Below are 19,396 nucleotides of genomic sequence, written 5' to 3'. Positions count from 1 at the left end.
ACCTCACCACATCTGAATAAATCTCTTTCTCTCTCCGTCCTTCACTGGCCCCCCTCACTGCTTGTGGTGCTGAGGATGAGAGCCAGGCTCTCACTCATGAGGCGAGCACTCCTCCACAGACAGTTCCCGGCACTGTAGCAGTCACCCTGTCCTTGCTAAGCCAGCAATTGCTGGTCTGCTCCCCACAACACACCTCCATGTTTTGGTTGGAGATCTTCCCCAGCCCTCGAAGCCGGTATGAAATCCCTTGAAAACAATCCAGGAGGCGAGCAGGCACATGACTCAAGTATTCAGTGGAGTTTTCCAAGTAGGAAGTCAAGCTTTCCAGAGGAACGAGGCTGAACCAGGAGCGGAAGAGGTACTCATCCACCTGCAGCAGGGCCATCCTAGGTTGCATAAACTGGAGAACCTGGCTCCTGAGGAAAGACAGCGCGGGGTGTGGTGAGACCACAGCGCCGGAACTCACATGAAGCAAGACAGAACCAGGAGGGGTTGGACAGTCCCACTTGAAGGGTTGATATGCCTCATGGAAATCACAGTCAGTCCGGGATCGAATGAAAACAGGGACAGCTGGACTTCCAGGGGTACGCTGGCTACTGGACTATTCCCTACAGACCAAGAGGGCTCTCTCCTTCATCCCACCCCGAGATCAGTGGTAGAATTGGGCAGAGTTTCAGTTTCAGGGTGAATTCAGTTGGCAGAAGCTGAGATCCGAGTTCCCGGAGTGATTGGCTCATCCCTGTTTCTGTGCCCACCCTGCAGTGGGTTCTCATCCAGCAGTTGTCTTGGCTCTCAGCACCTCTGCCCCACTGGATGGCCACTGTCCCCACATACTGTAGGCAGATCATGGTCCCCACCTCTGACCCCTATCTCCCCAAGACTCCCAGACCCCACACCTACCCCTCTAGTGGCCAGGGTTCACCATGACACCCCATTCTTATTCCTAAAGTTCCGGGAAAGACAGCGGCTTCCTCCAGGCCTACCTTTAGCTTTGCAGACTGTGTCCAGGGCATCATGGCAGGGGACACTGGACTTGCTCCAAGCCTGACCATAATGCCACTCTCCAGGCAGATGCCCATCTCCCAGGCAGAGGACAGGTGCTGCCTGTCACACTCTGAGCTACCCACAACCCTGATCACACAGGGGTATCCCTAAGAATTGGTTCCCTCAGTGCATGAGTGAAGGCATCCTAGTCTATGTACGAGAAAGACGCTGTAAAGCTAAGTGGACTTCAGAGTCAGGCTTTGCTCAGGGTCACTTGAGGTCTTAACTTCTGTTCTATCAAATAAATCATACTTAGTAGTTTATGGAAATTAGAAGCTGCAAATATGGCTGTTTGTATCTCAATTGCAAGGTGGTTCTTCCACCAGCTGGTGATGATGACGGTACTTTGCAAAAGTTCAGGGGAGATTTTTAGGAAATACATTTCTTCTCAGTTAGTGTTCTACTTAGAACTTCAAATTCTGGCTTCACTGGCCACATGCTCATCACATGTATGTGGACTGACTTACACACCACACACACACACACTCATGCTCACACAGAGGACACAATAAAGAGAGATAGTGGAGACATTTTCATGAGACTCGTGCAGCATACAGGGAGATTTCCAGCAGGCCCAGACTCGCTGAGAGGGAGGGGAAGGAGAAAGAGATCGAGGAAGTGGGGGAGGAGAGAAAAGAAAGAAACGAAAAGAAAAAGTATAGATTGGATACCTTGAATCTAAGTTTTCTACAGAACTTGAGGTAAGATTTTCTTTTTTTTTTTTTTTTTTTTTTGAGCTGAGGATCGAACCCAGGGCCTTGCGCCTGCTAGGCAAGCACTCTACCACTGAGCTAAATCCCCAACCCAAGGTAAGATTTTTCTTATCAGAGGGGAGGCCCCGGTGGAAATCTGTTACCATTAGTGGTCTGCCTAGGCAAGCATCAGAGCCTTCTCCCCGGGAGCTCTGTCTGTTGGCGATAACTAGGCTAGGCAGGGACTGTGGAGACAGACTGAGTGTAAAAACGTTAGCTGTGTGGGTATGAGGACCTGAGTTCAGATACGGTTAAAATACCCATAGGACGAGCATGTGGAATCCCCAGTGTTCCTGTGAGGAGATGGGACACACAGACAGGAAAACGCCAGAGAACAACGCACCCACCACCTGGACATACATAATGAGAAAAGAAGAACAGAGCCACAGCCTTAACATGGAAGAAAGGACAAATACTGGAGGTCATCCTCTGAGCTACACACAGACACAGACACACACAGACACACACAGACACAAACAAACTCAGACACACAGACAGACAGACAGACACACACACACACACCCCAAATAACTAGGCAGAGAATAGAATCAATGCTCATCAATCAGCAATGACTCCAGTGACAACAGGAGACTGACGGCACCATGTGCACAGCCTGAGGATCTGGGATGGGCGTCCTAAGAGCAGCTATTCAACTCACTTAGGGGAAGCTTTGTCCCGAAACTGTGCGAAAGAGATTCCTTCCAGGCCTGCCCAGGTGTCCTCGGGCTGGCTCTTAGAGGCCTTCCTGGGTGGAGACTGCTGCATGCAGTAGTGCAGGACAGGTAAGGTGCCCAGCCAGTGGTCGACCCCCTCAGTTATGCAGCTGTGGCACAGGGTTATCAGGTACGCATGCCATCTAGAAGGGAATGTAGGCATCAGTGAGGGCAGGATGGCCCAGTGGTCTATGATCACTTTCTGCAGAGCACAAGGAATACTGCATGGCTGGACAGGGTCCACCCCAGGAGTCATAAGAATGTTAGGGTACCCCAGCCCCACCCTACAGCAACCCTCACGAATCTCCACAGCAGCTAGTCATCTCTGCACTACATGGCTGAGGAATATCTTTCACAAAATGTGTAATCACGGGTGTCTAAAACATGAAGCCAAAGGCTGGTGCCCAGTAAGAGCTGCTCAGGACTGCTACCTGATGTGACTTCCAAGTCTGAATCAAACTAGCCACAAAGGATGCTGGGAAAAGCCCAAGGCAAGGTCACTGGGCTCAAGGAGGTCCTCTACAAACTACTGTGACCCAGCAGTGATAACTCGCATTCTAATCTCCGTGGCCAGACAGAACAGAAGGAAACACATCCCTGGGGCTTCCACAGAAGCCAAGACACATGTGCGGAAGCACTCTAGGCTTCTCTTACACTCCGTGTATTCATTTACTACAAGATGCCCAGCTTGGCTTCAAATTCACAGGCTCACAGGATTCTCCCACCTCAGCTGCCAAGTACCTGGGACTACAGACAGGCACCACTACCCACAGCTCCATGAGCAGGTGTGGTGGCTCATACCCAAAATCCAGCACTCGGCAAGCTGGGGGCAGAAATCTCTTGAGTCTGGGGCAGCTTGGGCTACCCAGTGAAACTATCAGAGAAAACAGAGAAAATGATCAGGGGGCTGGAGAGATGCCCCGCTGTGAAGAGCACTGTTCCTCCTGAAGGCCCAGGTTCAGTTTCCAGTATCCACAAGTTGGCTCCCAACTGTCTGTAACTCCAGTTCCAGGAGAGCCTACTCCTTCTGGCCTCCCTAGGCTACCAGGCATGCATATGGCACACAGACATACAGGCACATGAAACACCAGTACACATAAAATGGAAAATAAAGAATAATAAACAGGAAGTACTTCTGAGCGGTGCTGAGGATGGGGCTGAGGTCACTGTGAAGAGCTTCTGGTGAGCCAGTGCTCGGGACAAGGAGACAGCAGAGTGAGACCAGGTCGGCTTTGGGGACAGCAAAGTCAACTGCTTCCACCATGAAGAGGACGGCCAGGCCCAACTTCAGTCTACTCCTCACAGGGCAGTCGATAGGCAGAGGGTCCCTGCTCTTCCCGTCCAGGAAGGGGACCATCTGTTTTTTCACGTGCTCCCACAGGTTCCTCCTCACCTGGTTCAGAAGGGAAAGGTGTGTGAGCTGTGCAGGGTAAATTCAGAGGCTGGCAACAGTGCCTGGTACGGAGCCACCAGAGCAAGGGAGGGCCTCACTTGCCTCTCTCCCGTGCTTCCCACTGAGGCCACAGATGCGTAGACCCCAGCCCTGGAGGGTGGGGACATAGGAGGTGCTACCCTAGGGACGGCCACACCACAGTGTAGGGTGTTGAGGAGCCCACCCCTTCTGGGAGAGCCCAGGACCAATGCTAGGGGTGCGGCACAGAGGAACCCCTTGAGGAGGATGGCTGTACTTGGCCCACTCGGTCCAGGGGTCACCTAGCCTCTAGTTGGTCAAGGGACACTGCCTGTCTGCTCCAGAGCTGCTGGTGACAGTGGAGAATGGGTACCTCTTTCTCATCATATTGCAGACTGGACCATGGCCTAGCACGGCCGTCGTGGATCTTAGGCACTTGGACCACAGAATCAAACTGCTTGAACTGGGTCATAAAGCTCTGCAGGTTGATGGCACTCCAGGGATGGAGGATACTGAAGATCCGGTCCAGCATGATGGCAGCGGCATGCTTCTTCCCCTTCACCAGGTCCTTTCTCGTGCCATCAGTAAAAGTATTCATAACTTTCTGGAACTTCCCAGGAGGCCTCATGCAGATGATGTCATCATACTGATGCCACTCTGAGGGGACAAAAGAGTCAAATATGGGTGAGCTCCAAATCCCTGAGGCCTGGCCTCCTCTAGAAGGCAGAAACGGAGGAGGAACAGCCTGAGGAAGGAAGGAAAAAGCCAGGTGATCACTCCATCAGCTGGCACAGGGTGTTCCTGTGCAGCCCAAGGTCAGGAATGTGCAGCCTGGGCTGGAGAGTGCTGCTGAGCATGTATAAAGTGCTGGGCTACATACAGGTCAAGTGCATACCTGCAATCCCAGTAACGGACAGGTGTAGGCAGGAGGGTCAGAAATGTAGGGTCACCTTGACTACACAGCCAAGGCCAGCCTGAGCTATATGAGACCCAGTCTTTTTCTATTTTTATTTTATTTATTTATTTATTTATTTTGGTTTTTGAGACAGGGTTTCTCTGTGTAGTTTTGGTGCCTGTCCTAGATCTTGCTCTGTAGTCCAGGCTGGCCTGGAACTCACAGAGATCAGCCTGGCTCTGCCTTCCGAGTGCTGGGATTAAAGGTGTGCACCACTGCCACCTGGATGAGACCCTGTCTTTTTAAGAAAAAAAAAAAAGTCTGGAGTGATGACTCAGTAGTTAAGGACACTTGCTGGCTGCTCTTGCAGAGGACTGTGGTTCAGTTCCCAGCAGCCATATGGTGCTCACAACAGCCTGTAAATGCAGTTTTAGGGCATCTGATACCCTCTTCTGGCTTCTAGGCACATACATGGCTCACATAAATGTGGGGAGACCCAAGACTTTCTCAGAGGCCCTGAGGAAAAGACAATGGGGAGTTTGGTTCTACGTCCTTGTCCAGAAGTGAACTTGGCAAAGCCAATCCAGGGCTGAGCCAGTGCCTCGAAAGATCCGAGGTTGAGGATTCTGTGGGCCCGGCTCTTCCCGCTGGGCTGTGGTTATCAGTCCTAAGGCAGCTGTATCTGAAGAACACTGTGTTCTCTTCACCAACATTGTCTGATTTAGTTCTGATGACCATTTTCCCCCTGCAAATAGTATATAGGTACTCACACATACATAAAATAAAAAATAAATGAGTCTTTAAATTTTTTTTAATTTAAAGCAAATTTAAAGACCAGCTGGGTAACATGGTCAAAATCTTGTCTTTAAAAACATGATGGGAGCTGTGGAGACAGTTGAGTTGATAAAGGTGCCTGCTGCCACATCTGATAAGTTGTCTTCTGACCTCCACAAGCATGTGGCATGTGCACACACACACAAACACACATGTATACAAATCAATGTAATAAAATACTTTTAAAGTTATGCTAAAGCAGAGACCCTGGGTTCCAACCTCAGTACTGAGAAAAAAACAAATCCACCCTGAGCAAAGGCACGAGAACTATCTGAAGTGACCCAGCAGGGTCTGGGGCTGCTTCAGGAACTAAAACAACACACAGGAGGAAAGGAACTCTTTCAAGACTCCAGCCTCTGATGCGTGGACAAGAAGAACTGCCCAGGCATGAGCCACATTCACCTCAACAGTTCTGTGGCCCGTGGAAGGAGGGCACGGGGCTGTCACTGTCCAAGCCACCTTCTGACAGTGGTTCTGACATGGCTCTCCTGGAAGAGCCAGACCACTGCCCCTCCTGCCCACCCTCAGTCACCCTCCATCCCGGCCAGCCCTCGATACAGCTCTTTCTATCCAACTCCTTGATGAAAGACTTTCCTGTTTCTCCACACAGTGAAGGGTTAAGTCACACCCACTTCCAAAGGCAGCGTTACTCAACATCAGGGAAAGGCAGGGCCCAGTGCCAAGCAGAGGCCCAACCCCATGTCTGCTCCCCAGAGACCCCGGGAGCTGACCTCTGGCACCTCGATGGCTTACCTCCAGTGCCCAAGAGGGCAGAGTCAACCAGCAGACAGCGGTTCACGTGCTCGCCCTTCTTCTCCGGCTGCTCATAGATGAATTCGTACTCTGCGGTATCCTTGTTACTGCCACCACGGTAAATGGCATATTTATAAGGGATGGGTTTGTCCAAGCTCTGCCTGGGGATGACCATGCAGCCCTCGATGAGAGACCCGAAGTCACCAAGGTCTCTGTGGAGGAACATAATATGCCCATTTACCAGAGGACACATGTCGTGAAGCCCAACCCCAAGGCTATAGCACTTTTATAACAGAACAGGATCTGCAGCCAGAACCCAGAAAAAGAGCCACAGTAAGTAGTGGAAAAGAAATGCATGCTGGAGAATGTGTCTAAAACACGCATTTTCGGGCTGGGTGGTGACAGCTCACGCCTTTAATCCCAGCATTCATGAGGCAGAGGCAGACTGATCTGTGAGTTCAAGACCAGCCTGGTCTACAGGGTGAGTTCCAGGACAGCCAGGGCTACACAGTGAGACCTTGTCTCAAAAAACAAAAACAGGGCTGGAGAGATGGCTCAGAGGTTAAGAGCACTGACTGCTCTTTCAGAGGTCCTGAGTTCAATTCCCAGCACCACATGGTGGCTCACAGCCATCTGTAATGAGATCTGGTGCCCTCTTCTGGCCTTCAGGGATACATGCTGTATACATAAATAAATAAATCTTAAAAAAAAGAAAGAAAACAAAAACAAATCACAAAAAAACCCACTCATTTTTCACCAATCATGGTAGTACATGTCTATAAGGCTGATGAGGCAGGAGGATTACAATGAATTCTAAGCCAGCCAGGACAACAAAGTGATATTTTAAAACAAACAAACCAAAACAGAAGAAAAAAAAAAAAAGCAAAGACAGAAAAGGAAGGAAGGATAGAGCACACCCAACTGCTTTGGTCACATGACCACTGACAGATGTTCTGTGAGTGACAGGACAGCCCCAAGCTCTCGTACTCACTTGGTGTAGCACATCTCGCAAGCATCACTCCAGCCATTCTTCCCGAGTTCCTGTCCCCCTCTGACATACACTCTGTGGTTGTCAGGGTTGAATGCAAAGTCTCGGGAGACAATAGCGTGGAAGTACACGGTGACTCCATCCTCCGGGTTAGGTGTTCTGGGAAGCAAGGGGAAGGAAACACTAGCTGCCAGGGTGCGTGCACACATGCAGGAATATGTGCACACGCACAAAAGACACACACACACTCACTATCCTTATATCTCTGCCTTATGACCACACCCCTAAGAGCAAGTGCCAGGCATTAAGGTTCAGACACAGCGCCCCAGCAGGCTGCTGCTTCTCCTCAGCTCCAAGGCACTAGTGACAGTGGGGATCAGGGGCGGGGTTAGGAGTCTGGACCCTGATGGTCTCATCCCAGAGAGTTCCTGAGCATCATGCTGACTGCTAGGGACCCAGGAACCAACAGGAAAGGGGATTTGGGACTGGTGTCCCAGATGGGCCCACCCAGAGCTGTCCTCCCAAAGGCACTGATGAGAGATGCAGGCTGGGCATGACGGGAGCCGCATGACTCTGGCAGAGCCGGAACACAGGCCCGGTGCAAGAGGCCACGTCCTACCCCGACGGAGCCTCTGGTGCAGCAGCCTTCTGGTTTCTCTGCTCCTTCTTGTTTTTCAAAGCTGCTGCACAATGTCTGTCCTCTTCTGGCTTCTTCGGACCGTCTGGCTGGGTGTCCCCAGTTTCACCCGTTTTCCTCCCCAGGTCAGACAACTTGAGCTCAGCTTCCTGGAACAAGCAATTGAACCCCAGTGCTTAAGACAAGACATGCCTCACAGCCGCCAGGCCAGAGACGTCCTCGCTCAGGACCTGTCAGGGTCTTCTGGCCTGCTTACCATGGCCTGCAGGAGCCCTCTTTAACCTTGTCCACAGCCTCTCTGTCCCTCACCAGCTTCCCTTTTCTCTGAGAACAGGCCCACCACGTTCTACCTTAGGGCCTTGGCACACGCCATTCCCTGTCAGGGCACTTCCCGTGTCTATGGCTCAGCCCTCACTCCTGGTTTCTACTCCCACAGCGCCTCCTCCGGTCTCACGCGGCCACCCAAGAGGAAGGATCCACCTCCTCCCAGGACCTCCCAGGACTCTCCACGTGTGTCCTCAGGGAGCCTTCCTGACTCTCTCCTGCATGGGAATTCCATGGGGACAGGCTCTGCCTCCCACATGACATCACCATAAACACTGGGCAGCTCATCAAGGGATGGTGGGCTGAGGAAGGGACCAGCAGGGCAGACAAAGAGGAGTCCTGCATCCTGGACACCTCCTGGCAAGTCAAGCCTCTACCTGGTGTTGGTGCTTAGGGGCAGCAGGCGTCCCAGGGGGCGGTGTCTGTTTCTGAGTGCTGTTTGTTTCTTTCCCATCCTGCTTTGCCGCGGCATCAATTGGCTGGAAGAGACAGAGATCACCCCAACCCTGAGTCATCGTGACAAAGTGGAGCACTGACTCTTGGCTGTCAGCCACAGCTGAGTAACAGAGTTCCCTGCCCGGGGAACACGACATACCCCACCTCCATGCCCCCACTGCCCGGGGAACACGACATATCCCACCTCCGTGCCCCCACTGCCTGCTGCTCACCTCTGAAGCAGCCAGCTCTGCAGTCACAGGCACTTCTTCCTTGTGTTCAGACTTCGCCCCCTTAGATTCAGGTAATGGGGCCCTCAGGGATGCATCAGTAACCTTAGGGGGACCTTTAGAGGCAGAAATGGCCGGGCCACGGTCCCCGTCTTGGGGCAGGCCCTTGCGCACTGAAGGCTTAGAGGTATTGGGGTCCTTAACTTCTGTGTGGCTACTGGGAACGGGGTCCCTCTGAGCTCCACCTCCTGTGTGGCTGCCTGTGCCCTTCACGGTGTGACCCTGCAGAGGGATGCTGCTGCCTTCAGCATGCACAGGACCATCCTCCTCCACTGACATTGCCACTGTGTCCAGTGACTGGCCAGCCTGGCTACCCACACCACCTTGTTGGGCTTGCTTCTGGGCAATGCTGAGTCCTGGGATCCAGGGCTTGAAGGCACATCCAGACTCCAGAGGCCAGAAGTGGAATGCAAGGAACCTGCCTGTGAGGAAAGGGTGGTACTCTGGCTCCTCTTCCTCCTCCTCTTCTCCTTTTTACTCTAAACAGAGAGATGTTAGTTTATTCCTTAGCGTCTCCATACCCCCAGCACTTCCCTCCAGGCTCCTGTCCAAATCCTCGAGCAGGTGGAGTTGGTGTCCAAACCACACTTTAGACCTGTCACACCTACAGCCACGTTCTTTTATGATTCTGTCTATGAGAATTTTGCTACATGTGCGCTGGTGCAGGGGGAGGAGGAGCCTGCACATGGGTGCTGGGAATCCAACAAGGGTCCTTTGCAAGAACAAGTGCACTGGGCAGACTCCTTTAGCTTGGGCAGAGTGTAACTGAACAAAGGGTGGTGGAGCAGAGAGCAAGCGACAGGCAGGGCCACACACTTCCCTCTGCCAGAGCCTGGGCCTCACTGGGCCCCACTTCTCACTTGGGGACCCTTTGGGACATTAGCAACATTCACAGCCTTTCCACACATGACACCTTGGCATTGCATGGCACAAAATGGCAGTGAATTAAAGGATGAGTGAGAAGCAGCTACTCCCTGGCTCACTGAGTGACTTACCAGACTCCCAGGCAAGGCTTCCCACCTCAGGGACTTGGCCAAAGCCTGAGGAGCTGGTTGTCAGGACCCTGGGTCCAGGATATGATGCTCTGGAAGGTCGATGGAGACCCTGTCTCAAGTGACTCAAGATGCCTTGAACCCCAACAGTCTGTGATGAGGCCCTACCATAGACCCCACAGCTGTAGCTGGGCATTGAGCTATACTAGCTGGAAAAAGGAAACAAAAACTTGGGGGTACACCTGCACATGGGGTGAGTCAGCCTGCAGATAGGCACCTCTGGCACTTTAAAAGTGAGTTCCTGGCCTGAGAACCAGCATCCATCACTGTGTGCTACAAAACAGGAAGTGGACCTGAAGATGTAGCTCAGTCAATGGGGCTCTGTTTAACGTGCATAAGACCCTGGGTCCAGTCCTGGTGCTGTTAACCTGGGTGGTGCGTGCCGTGACTATAATCCCAGCAGTTACAACACTTGGGAGTCAGGAGGACCAGAAGTTCCAAGTCGTTCTCAACTACACAGTGAGTTTGGAGGAAAAGAGTTTTCAGAAAATAAACTGAAGGGAGAAGCAGATGAGAACCGCTACTCTGGCTGCCCATATTCTCCTTGCCTCTCTCTCTCTCTCTCTCTCTGCCATGTCTTCATCCTGGATATCTATATCCCTCCATGACTGAATCAGACCTTCCCCGCTTGGGTCCTGTTGGTCCCAGATGTTGTTGGAACCATTTGTGGAGATGTCTCAACTCCAGATCTTCCATTCCAAAGTTGGATGAGGGACATAAGAAGACTACAGGTTGGGCTAGAGAGGTGGCTCAGCAGTTAAGAGCACTGCCTGCTCTTCCAGAGGACCCGAGTTCAACTCCCAGAACCTACATGGCAGCTCACAACTGTCTGTAACTCCAGTTCCAGGGGATCTGACACTCTCATACAGACATACTTGCAGGCAAACACCAATGCATATACAGTAAGAATAAATCAGAAGATGACAGCGACAAAGTAGAATACGAGCAAGCTAGGTGGGGTCTTTGGGTCATGCTCGAATAGAACTTTGCTTCTAGTGATCAGGAAGTCATGAAGACAAGACCTACCTTTGACTGTAAGACCCGTGAGGCTAGCCTAAGAGACAAGACCACGTCCCAGCTTCTGTTTTTCCACTCAGCACTGACCCGCCTTCTCTGCTCTGGCACCTTCCCAGCCCTTCCTCTGAGCAAACTGTCACCACCTGAGCCTTGTCCCTGGCTGGGCTCCTGGCCAAGCCACAGGGTGCACACCTGATCAGCCTTTTCAAGATTGCTTTCCTCATCTGTACAGAAGCCAGATCCTGTGAGATGAGCCCAGATACTAAAGAGGCTACAGAAGTGTCTGAAGGTGGGGCAGCCGCCACCTAGTGGTGTCCCTTGAGACAAATGTCAGCCCGAGGTGTGCCAGGTACCGGGACACAGGGAGCAGTGTTTGGTCATCTGACCACAGAGCTCCCTGCAGGCACGCACCACTGATAGATAGCCTCCACATGCTGAGTGAAACCAGAGAAGACACGATGCTGTCTCAGTCCTGTCCACGTCTCAAGTCTGAGTGCGGACACAGTGGCAGCTAGGCTGGCTTTAGGAGACCCGAGTTCCCATCCAGCTCATGACAAGCTAGCCAGGTGACCCTAGATGGTTTACTAACCCACCATGTGCCTCAGTTTGCCCACTTGTTAAGTGGAGACAGATGTCCCTATCTCAGAGGTCATCATAAAGGTGAACTGATAGAACAGAGCAGGTCTAGAGTTATAGAGGACACAAACAAGGTGGCATCATGTGGCTATGACCAATTATCATCAATGGGGAGGTCTTGGAGGCTCTCTGCAGGTACTACAGCAAAGCGTGTGTGTCCACTGTGCCCTCCCCACCTCCCTGCTCCCACACCCCCTGGCTCTCAGCCATGTGGTGCAAGGAGCGGGGCTCTGCTCTCGATTTGGAATGAGTGCTTGTGGGTTATGAGCTCACAACACTGGTTCCCATTGCATGGTATGGTGCTCCATTTAGGCTCCCAAGCCCATCACAGCTCATGAGGTTTGAAGTAAGTTTTTTTTTTTCCTTCTGTAGAGGCCAGCAGAAGCAGTATCCTCTCACCTGCTGAAGGGTGCATGGCAGATGGGTGGCTGTGGAAGCCATGACAAGGGGGATAGGTCCAGATGGCTAAACACAAATATTGGGAGACTATAAGGCATCCAACACCAGGGAGTCAGAGAAGAGAGCGCCACCCAGGCTCCCTTCGTCTCAGCGCCTGGCTTCAAGATTTACCAGTGATGTGAGTAACCACATCCCTTCAACCAGTTCCAGCTGGCTACACAGTGGCTTGCAACCACAAGATCTCCAGTGGCTCAAATGGTCAAACCTCACATTAGGTTGTCTCCTTACCTAAGTCACTGTTCTGCGGATGACACACACGTGGTACAGGAGGCCCTCGTGGCATCCGGTCCCTGACCTTCAGACACCTTTGGTTAGAACTGGCCCTCCCAATCCCAAGACCAAACCACGACCCTGCCTGTTCAACACCCCCAGTCTTGGCAATCCCACACTGAGTCCGCACTGCCACACCCAGGTGTGGCTCAGCTCACCAGACACTCGGAGTGTGGTGGTGACTCAGGAGCACAAAGTCTGGGGGAGGAGGGCAGTGATTGAGCAACTGTGTTCTCAAGCTACCTGCTCAGTGTCCAACCCAGCTGTTTCCTTCTTCTTCCGCTTGCTGGGAGGGCACTGAGCACCTTCTGGGCCAACAGCTGTGTCCTCTGAAGCATCTACAAAAACCTCTGGGTCCACTTCCTGTTGAGACACGACCCGATTCACACAGGGGAGGGTTATATCCTGCTCTGCTCCTGCAAGATCCTCAGGAGCTCCATCTCCATAAAGGCCCAGGAGGGCCATCTCCTAAAGGGAACAGGCCCAGCTCTCCAGCACCTTTGAGAGTCTTGGGCCAATGGCAGAAGGTGTAGGGACCCTGAAGAAGGGCTCTGTGGGTGTTCAAGTCTGCCATGGTGCACTGATGGGCAGGTACTCCAAGGTCCAGTACAAGCAAGCTTGGGCATGGTCCCAAGGGCTTTCCTCTGCTTTAGGTGGAATACTTCAGGGACACTAGATGGAGTACAGTCACCAAAGAGCTAAGCCAGGCAGCCAGAATCTGGCCTTTCGGCAGACACACAGACCCAGACCTCCCTCCCAGCCAGCAACCCCACCACCTCACATCGAGCAGCCTAGAAAGAAGGGCTAGTAGGGCTCTTCCACACAATGCACCTGGCCACCACTAGGCCTCTCCTTCTCTTCCTGCAAGACGTACAAACCCACTAGCCTGAGAGGAAGCAGAAAATCAGCAAAGAGCACCCTGTTAGTTAGCATGGAGAAGCTACTGCAGAAAAGACAGAGTGGAAGCAGGTCACTTCATGCCACCCACTGGCTCCACTAGCCACGAAGGTCCCCCTACCCCCAGCATGGAAAGATCAATGGTGCTGGGGTGGCTGCCCAGTAGCTCCCAGTTTTGGCTTCTGAGGCCATCTCTCCTGACACCTGCCTGGATGCCCAGTGCTGACGCATCACACTGCACTCACAGCCACTCTTTGAAATTCACTTGAACGTGAAGACCACAGGTGGTTGGAGCATGCAAAAGGCCCCACAAGCCAGTCACCAGGTGACGCCATTAGCATTCGTACGTACTTTCTACCCAGTTCATGCGTTTCAGGCATTTGTGTTAGTATTTTTTTTTTTTAAGACTTGTTTTTGTTTTTTTTCTTTTTTCTTTTTTTTTTTTTTTTTTTTTGGTTTTTCGAGACAGGGTTTCTCTGTGTAGCTTTGTGCCTTTCCTGAAACTCACTTGGTAGCCCAGGCTGGCCTCAAACTCACAGAGATCTGCTTGGCTCTGCCTCCCCAGTGCTGGGATTAAAGGTGTGCGCCACCACTGCCTGGCTTTGTTTTTGTTTTTAATTGTGTGTATGGGGGATAAGTGCAGGTGCCTGCAGAGGCCAGAAGAGGGCGTCAGATCCCCTGGAGCAGGAGGTTACAGGTGGTTGTGAGCTGCAGGATGTAGGAAATGCACGCGTCCTCTGGAAGAACAGCAAGTGCTCTTAACTGCCAAGCAGATTCTTCTCTCCAACCCCTCCATTTTAAAGTGACCAATTCCATGATATTCTGCAGTCACGGTGTTGGTGGTCACCACCTCTAACAGGTTCGCATTCTCATCACCCCAAAGGTGCAACTCCTACCAGACCATGCCTCTCCCCTTACCCAGACACGGGCAACACTAATCCCTCTTCCTGAGGATGTGCCTACTTCCTAGTTCGTGTACCTGGAATCCTGCAGTCGGGTGTTGCTACATAAACACTGTTTTATTGTTGTGGTCCGTACTAGCCAGGCACTTGCCCCAGGCTGCACCTCCAGCCTGGGTATCGTTCTAGAACAGCTTCATTGTTCTCTCATTTTGGATATCCCATCCTACTGCCTTTGGGACTCCATGCTTTCTGGCTAGAAACTAAGGATCCCTCACATGTGGCAGGTTGCTCATGGACTGCTTCAACCTTCCCCATGAGTCTGGTTTTTGTTGGTTTGGTTATAATGTGTCCTAAAGTGGATGGCTCTTTGTTCGTCATATTGAGCATGTGTTGAGCTTCTTGGATGAGTGGACTGATTTTGAAATTTTAATTTATTATGACTATTGTTATTATTACTATTATTTTATATGTATAGGTATTTTTACTGCATGTATGTATTTGCACTACACATATGCCTTGTATGCATGGAGGCCAGAAGAGGGTGCCCCTAGAACTGAAGTTACAGACAGTTGTGAGTTACCATGTGCGTGCTAGGATTCCAACCTGGGTCCTCTGGAAGAGCTGCAAGTGATTTAAGGGCTGAGCCATCTCTCCAGCCACCAGACTGATTTGTTTGTTTTGTTTTGTTTTGTTGAGACAAGGTTTCACTTTGTAACTCTAGCTGTCCTAGAACTTGCCCTGCAGACAAGGCTAGCCTCAAACTCACAGAGATGTGCCTGCCTCTGCCTCTCAGGTGCTGAAATGGAAGGTGTGCCGCCACACACCACTTAAGATTGAGTTTTTGGAGCAAGGGGAACACTCCTCCACTGCTGGTGGGAGTGCAAACTTTTACAGCCACTTTGGAAATCAGTATGGCAGTTTCTCAGAAAATTGGGACTCGATCTACCACAAGACCCAGCTATACCAATCCTGGTCATAGACCCAAAGGATGCTCAATAATACAAGGACACTTGCTCAACTATGTTCATTCATAGCAGCGTTATTTGTAGGAACCAGAACCTGGACACAACCTAGATGCCCCTCAACTGAAGAATGGATTAAAAAAAAAATGTGGTACATTTACACAATGGAGTATTACTCAGAGGTTAAAAAAAACGACATCATGAAATTTGTAGGCACATGGATGGAACTAGAAAAAAAAATCATCCTGAGTGAGGTAACCCAGACCCAGAAAGACAAACATGATATGTACTCACTTATAAGTGGATACTAGATGTAAAGTAAAGGATAACCAGGCTACAACCCACAGCCCAAGAGAGACTAGGTAACAAGAGGACCCTAAGAGGGACACATGGATTTCCCTGGAAAGAGGAAATAAATGAGATCTCCTGTGTAAACTGGGGAAGGGGGAGGCTGGAAGGGAGGGGATGTGGGGGGGGATGGAACATAAGGGATCATCGGGTTGGTTGAGTTGGGGCTGGGACTGAGGGTGAGAATAATGAAAGAGATATCTTGATAGAGGGAGCCATTTTGGGATTAGGGAGAAACCTGGTGCCAGGGAAACTCTCAGGAATCCACAAGGATGACCCCAGCTAAGACTCCTAGCAACAGTGGAGAGGGTACCTGAACCTGACTTCTCCTGTAATCAGATTGGTGACCACCCTAATTGTCAACAGAGAGTCTTCATCTAGTAACTGATGGAAGCAGATGGAGAGATCCACAGCCAAGCACTGGGATGAGCTCCAGGAGTCCAGTTGACAAGAAGGAGGAGGGATTGTATGAGCAAGGCGGTGTGTGTGTGTGTGTGTGTGTGTGTGTGTGTGTGTGTGTGTGTGTATGAAGATCATGATGGGGAACTGGAGGTAGTGGCACATATCTTTAATCCCAGCAATTGGGAGGCAAGAAGCAGGCAGATCTCTGTGAGTTCAAGGCCAGCCTGGTCTACAGAGTGAGTTCCAGGACGGGCTCCAGTGCTACACAGAGAAACCTTGTCTTGAAAAATAAATAAAAGTAAAAATCTTTTCAAAAAGATCATGATGGGGAAACCCACAGAAACAACTGACCCAAGCTCATGGGAGATCAGGGACGCTAGACCAACAGCTAGGGAACCTGCATGAGACCAACCTAGGCCCTTTACATGTGGACAACAGCTGTGTAGCTTGGTCTGTTTGTGGAGGCCCTAACAGTGGAATCAGGACCTATCCCTGGCACATGAGCTGGCTATTCAGAACCTATTCCCCATGCAGGGATGCCTTGCCAACCCTTGATGCAGGGGAAGGGGAGCTTGGTCTTGCCTCAGTGTGATTATGACATGCTTTGTTGATTCCCATGGGAGGCCTGTCCCTTTCTGAAGGGAGAAGTGGATAGGGGAGGGGGTACACGAGAGGTGGGGGAGGAAACAGGAAGAGAGGAGGGAGGGGAAACTTGTTGGTATGTAAAATAAATGAAAAGTTTTAATAAATAAAATATTGAGGGGCCAGGCAGTGGTGGCGCACGCCTTTAATCCCAGCACTCGGGAGGCAGAGGCAGGCGGATCTCTATGAGTTCGAGGCCAGCCTGGGCTACCAAGTGAGTTCCAGGAAAGGCGCAAAGCTACACAGAGAAACCCTGTCTCGAAAAACCAATATATATATATATATATTGAGGGGCTGGGGAGATGGCTTAGTGGTTGGGAGCACTGGCTGCTCTTTCAGAGGTCCTAGTTTCAATTCCTAGCAACCACATGGCTGCTCAGAGCTGTGTGTAACCTCAGGTTCAGGGGATCTGATATCCTCACAAGGTCATAAAATAGGCAAAACATCAGTGCTGGGAAATGAACTCAGGACCTCTGGAAGAGCAGTCGGTGCTCTTAATTTCTGAGCCACCTCTCCAGCCCTGATTTTATTTTTTATATAAAGTCTTATGCTGTGGAATAATCCTTCTGTACACTGTGAATATGTATTTTTCTCATTGGTTAATAAAGAAGCTGATTGGCCTATAGCAAGGCAGGATAAAGTTAGGCAGGACAATCAAACAGGATGCTAGGATGAAGAAGGATGGAGTCAGGGAGTCACCAGCCAGATGTACAAAAAGCCACATGCCTCAGGGCAGAACATAGATTAATAGAGATGGGCTAAGTTGTAAGAGCTGGTTAGTAACAAGCCTGAGCTATTGACTGAGCATTTACAATTTTAATATTAAGCCTCTGAGTGATTATTTGAGAGTGCCTGTGGGACAGGAAAACTGCCTGCAGTCTTACTCTGTTACTGTGTACCTGGGGCTGACCTGTACTCACCATCTATCTCTTCCCAAACACTGGAATGAAGGCATATTCACACACCCAGCTGCTAATGGACCTGTGGTTGGGAGACTTTGGAGACAGGTTGAGACAGAGTCTCACTGTAGCCCAGGCTGGCCTCAAACTTATTTTTGTAGGCAAGGCTGGCCTTGAACTCTCCATCCTCCGGCCTTTACCTCCTGAGAGCCGAGATCACAGGTAGACACCACCACTACACCCACACCATAGTTTTCCCAGGCCACACTTCATGTGTGCTTGTCATACCACAGCTTTTTAGTTATTTTGAGACGTTTTCTGATGACAGGTACACAGCCTTTGGTTTGGACTTTTTCCTTCTAGAAGATCACATCTCTTCTTCTGAGTCTATTTACATCCTCTAGGCCCTAGAGTCTAGAGTTTACTTCTGTGCTGTATCCTCTGTCCTCTGATAAGACCAGAACTCACCCCAGGCATGGTGGTGCACACCTTGAGAGGCAGAGGCAGACAGATCTTCTCTGTGAGTCCCAGGACAGCCAGGGCTGCACAGAGAAACCCTGACTCTGTTGTGACTGAGGGCCGACCAACCCCAGGACCCAGTGAGATCACATCAGGAGACTGCCTGAGGCGGGGCAGAGTGGGCAGGAGCAGCAGGTGTGGCTCACTCACCATTTGGGTGGTCCAGGAGGCATCAGACTCGGACTCCTCTGGGTTGTCCAGTTCCTTGCTGGAGCCTGGGACCCTCTCCTCTTTCAGCACCTGCCCGGGCTCAGCCCTTTCCTCTGAGGTTGATGCCACCAAGAAGGTGTTGTTGTTCTCAGAATCTGCTGGGGCAGATGAAGGTAGGATCACACCAGGGAAGAGCAGCAAGTTCCGGGGAGGGCAAACAGGACCCTTCGCGCCCACCAATATCCGCTGAGAGGTCAGCTTCTCCGAGGCTGTGTGCCGTTTCTGCTCCCAGCCTTCCAGGGCAGGACCAGGGATTGCAGAACCACGGGGACAAACACAACTTGATGGCCTGAACGCCCGCCCACCCACACCATCTACGCCACTGGATTCCCCAGTGCATGCAGGATGCCCACAGCGTGATTTGTGCCTCTTTCCCTCACCGAAACCACCCAACCTTTCTTGAGGTGGGCACCCTAGTCCAAGCACCCTTGAAGTCCAATAGCAGCTTGGGGTCCCTGCTTTGCCTATCTTGTTGGGTGACACTCAGAAGCATCAGCACAACTAATCAGACCACCTACAAATGCCCAAGGAACCATGAGAGTCCAGCCATCACGAGACCTGTGGGTAAACAAGGGTCTGCTTGATCGGTGATTTATCTCTAACTGCATTCCCTCAACAGCTGCAAGCTGCAGGACAAACCTAAAACAGTCTCCACCTCAACACAGAGCTGTGGTGAACAAGGAGGACTCCCACTGGCTCCCCCAACACCCCACACACAGATTAGGCAGCTTTAAAGTCCCCAAGTCCTATTACACCAACTGCTCAGCCCTCAGTGCCTTTCTCTCCTCAAATGAGTCTTATCTTCCCGTGTCGTCCGTACCCCGACTTGCTTTGCTTTACTCTCTGCTGTGGTAGAGGTCAAGGACATGGCTGCACCTAAATATGGCTCCAGAAGCAACCTCTGAGGGAGGGGTCTTCAGGCTGCCCCTGAATGGAATCCCCAGCCCGAGTTCTGAGGGGTCCTCAGGCCAGCAATACCCTGTCACATGTCTCAGTTCTGGTGACCTGCAGATACACACCTATCCAGAGCTGTGTCCCACACACTCACTTCAAACCTCAAAAGTGAGTCTGAATTTTACCCATAAGAGGTCTGTTTTCAAACTTG

At 51.2% G+C, this 19,396-nt stretch overlaps 1 protein-coding gene across 1 annotated transcript in view; it reads right to left on the bottom strand.

Annotated features, from left to right (window-relative positions):
• The window catches only part of Rnf213 (ring finger protein 213), a 111,953-nt gene that overhangs the window by 75,971 nt on the left and 16,586 nt on the right, over positions 1-19,396 (bottom strand). The window contains 11 exon segments of the mRNA XM_037200972.1: positions 194-416; positions 2,455-2,652; positions 3,643-3,902; positions 4,294-4,577; positions 6,403-6,614; positions 7,394-7,549; positions 8,010-8,176; positions 8,729-8,830; positions 9,020-9,414; positions 9,417-9,555; positions 18,232-18,386. Coding sequence (XP_037056867.1) covers positions 194-416; positions 2,455-2,652; positions 3,643-3,902; positions 4,294-4,577; positions 6,403-6,614; positions 7,394-7,549; positions 8,010-8,176; positions 8,729-8,830; positions 9,020-9,414; positions 9,417-9,555; positions 18,232-18,386 — 2,291 coding nt within the window.

The sequence above is a fragment of the Peromyscus leucopus genome, chromosome 8b, assembly GCF_004664715.2.
Source record: "Peromyscus leucopus breed LL Stock chromosome 8b, UCI_PerLeu_2.1, whole genome shotgun sequence".
Taxonomy (NCBI): domain Eukaryota; kingdom Metazoa; phylum Chordata; class Mammalia; order Rodentia; family Cricetidae; genus Peromyscus; species Peromyscus leucopus.
The sequence above is the reverse complement of the archived record's forward strand: the minus strand, read 5'-3'. Positions and strand labels throughout refer to the sequence as shown.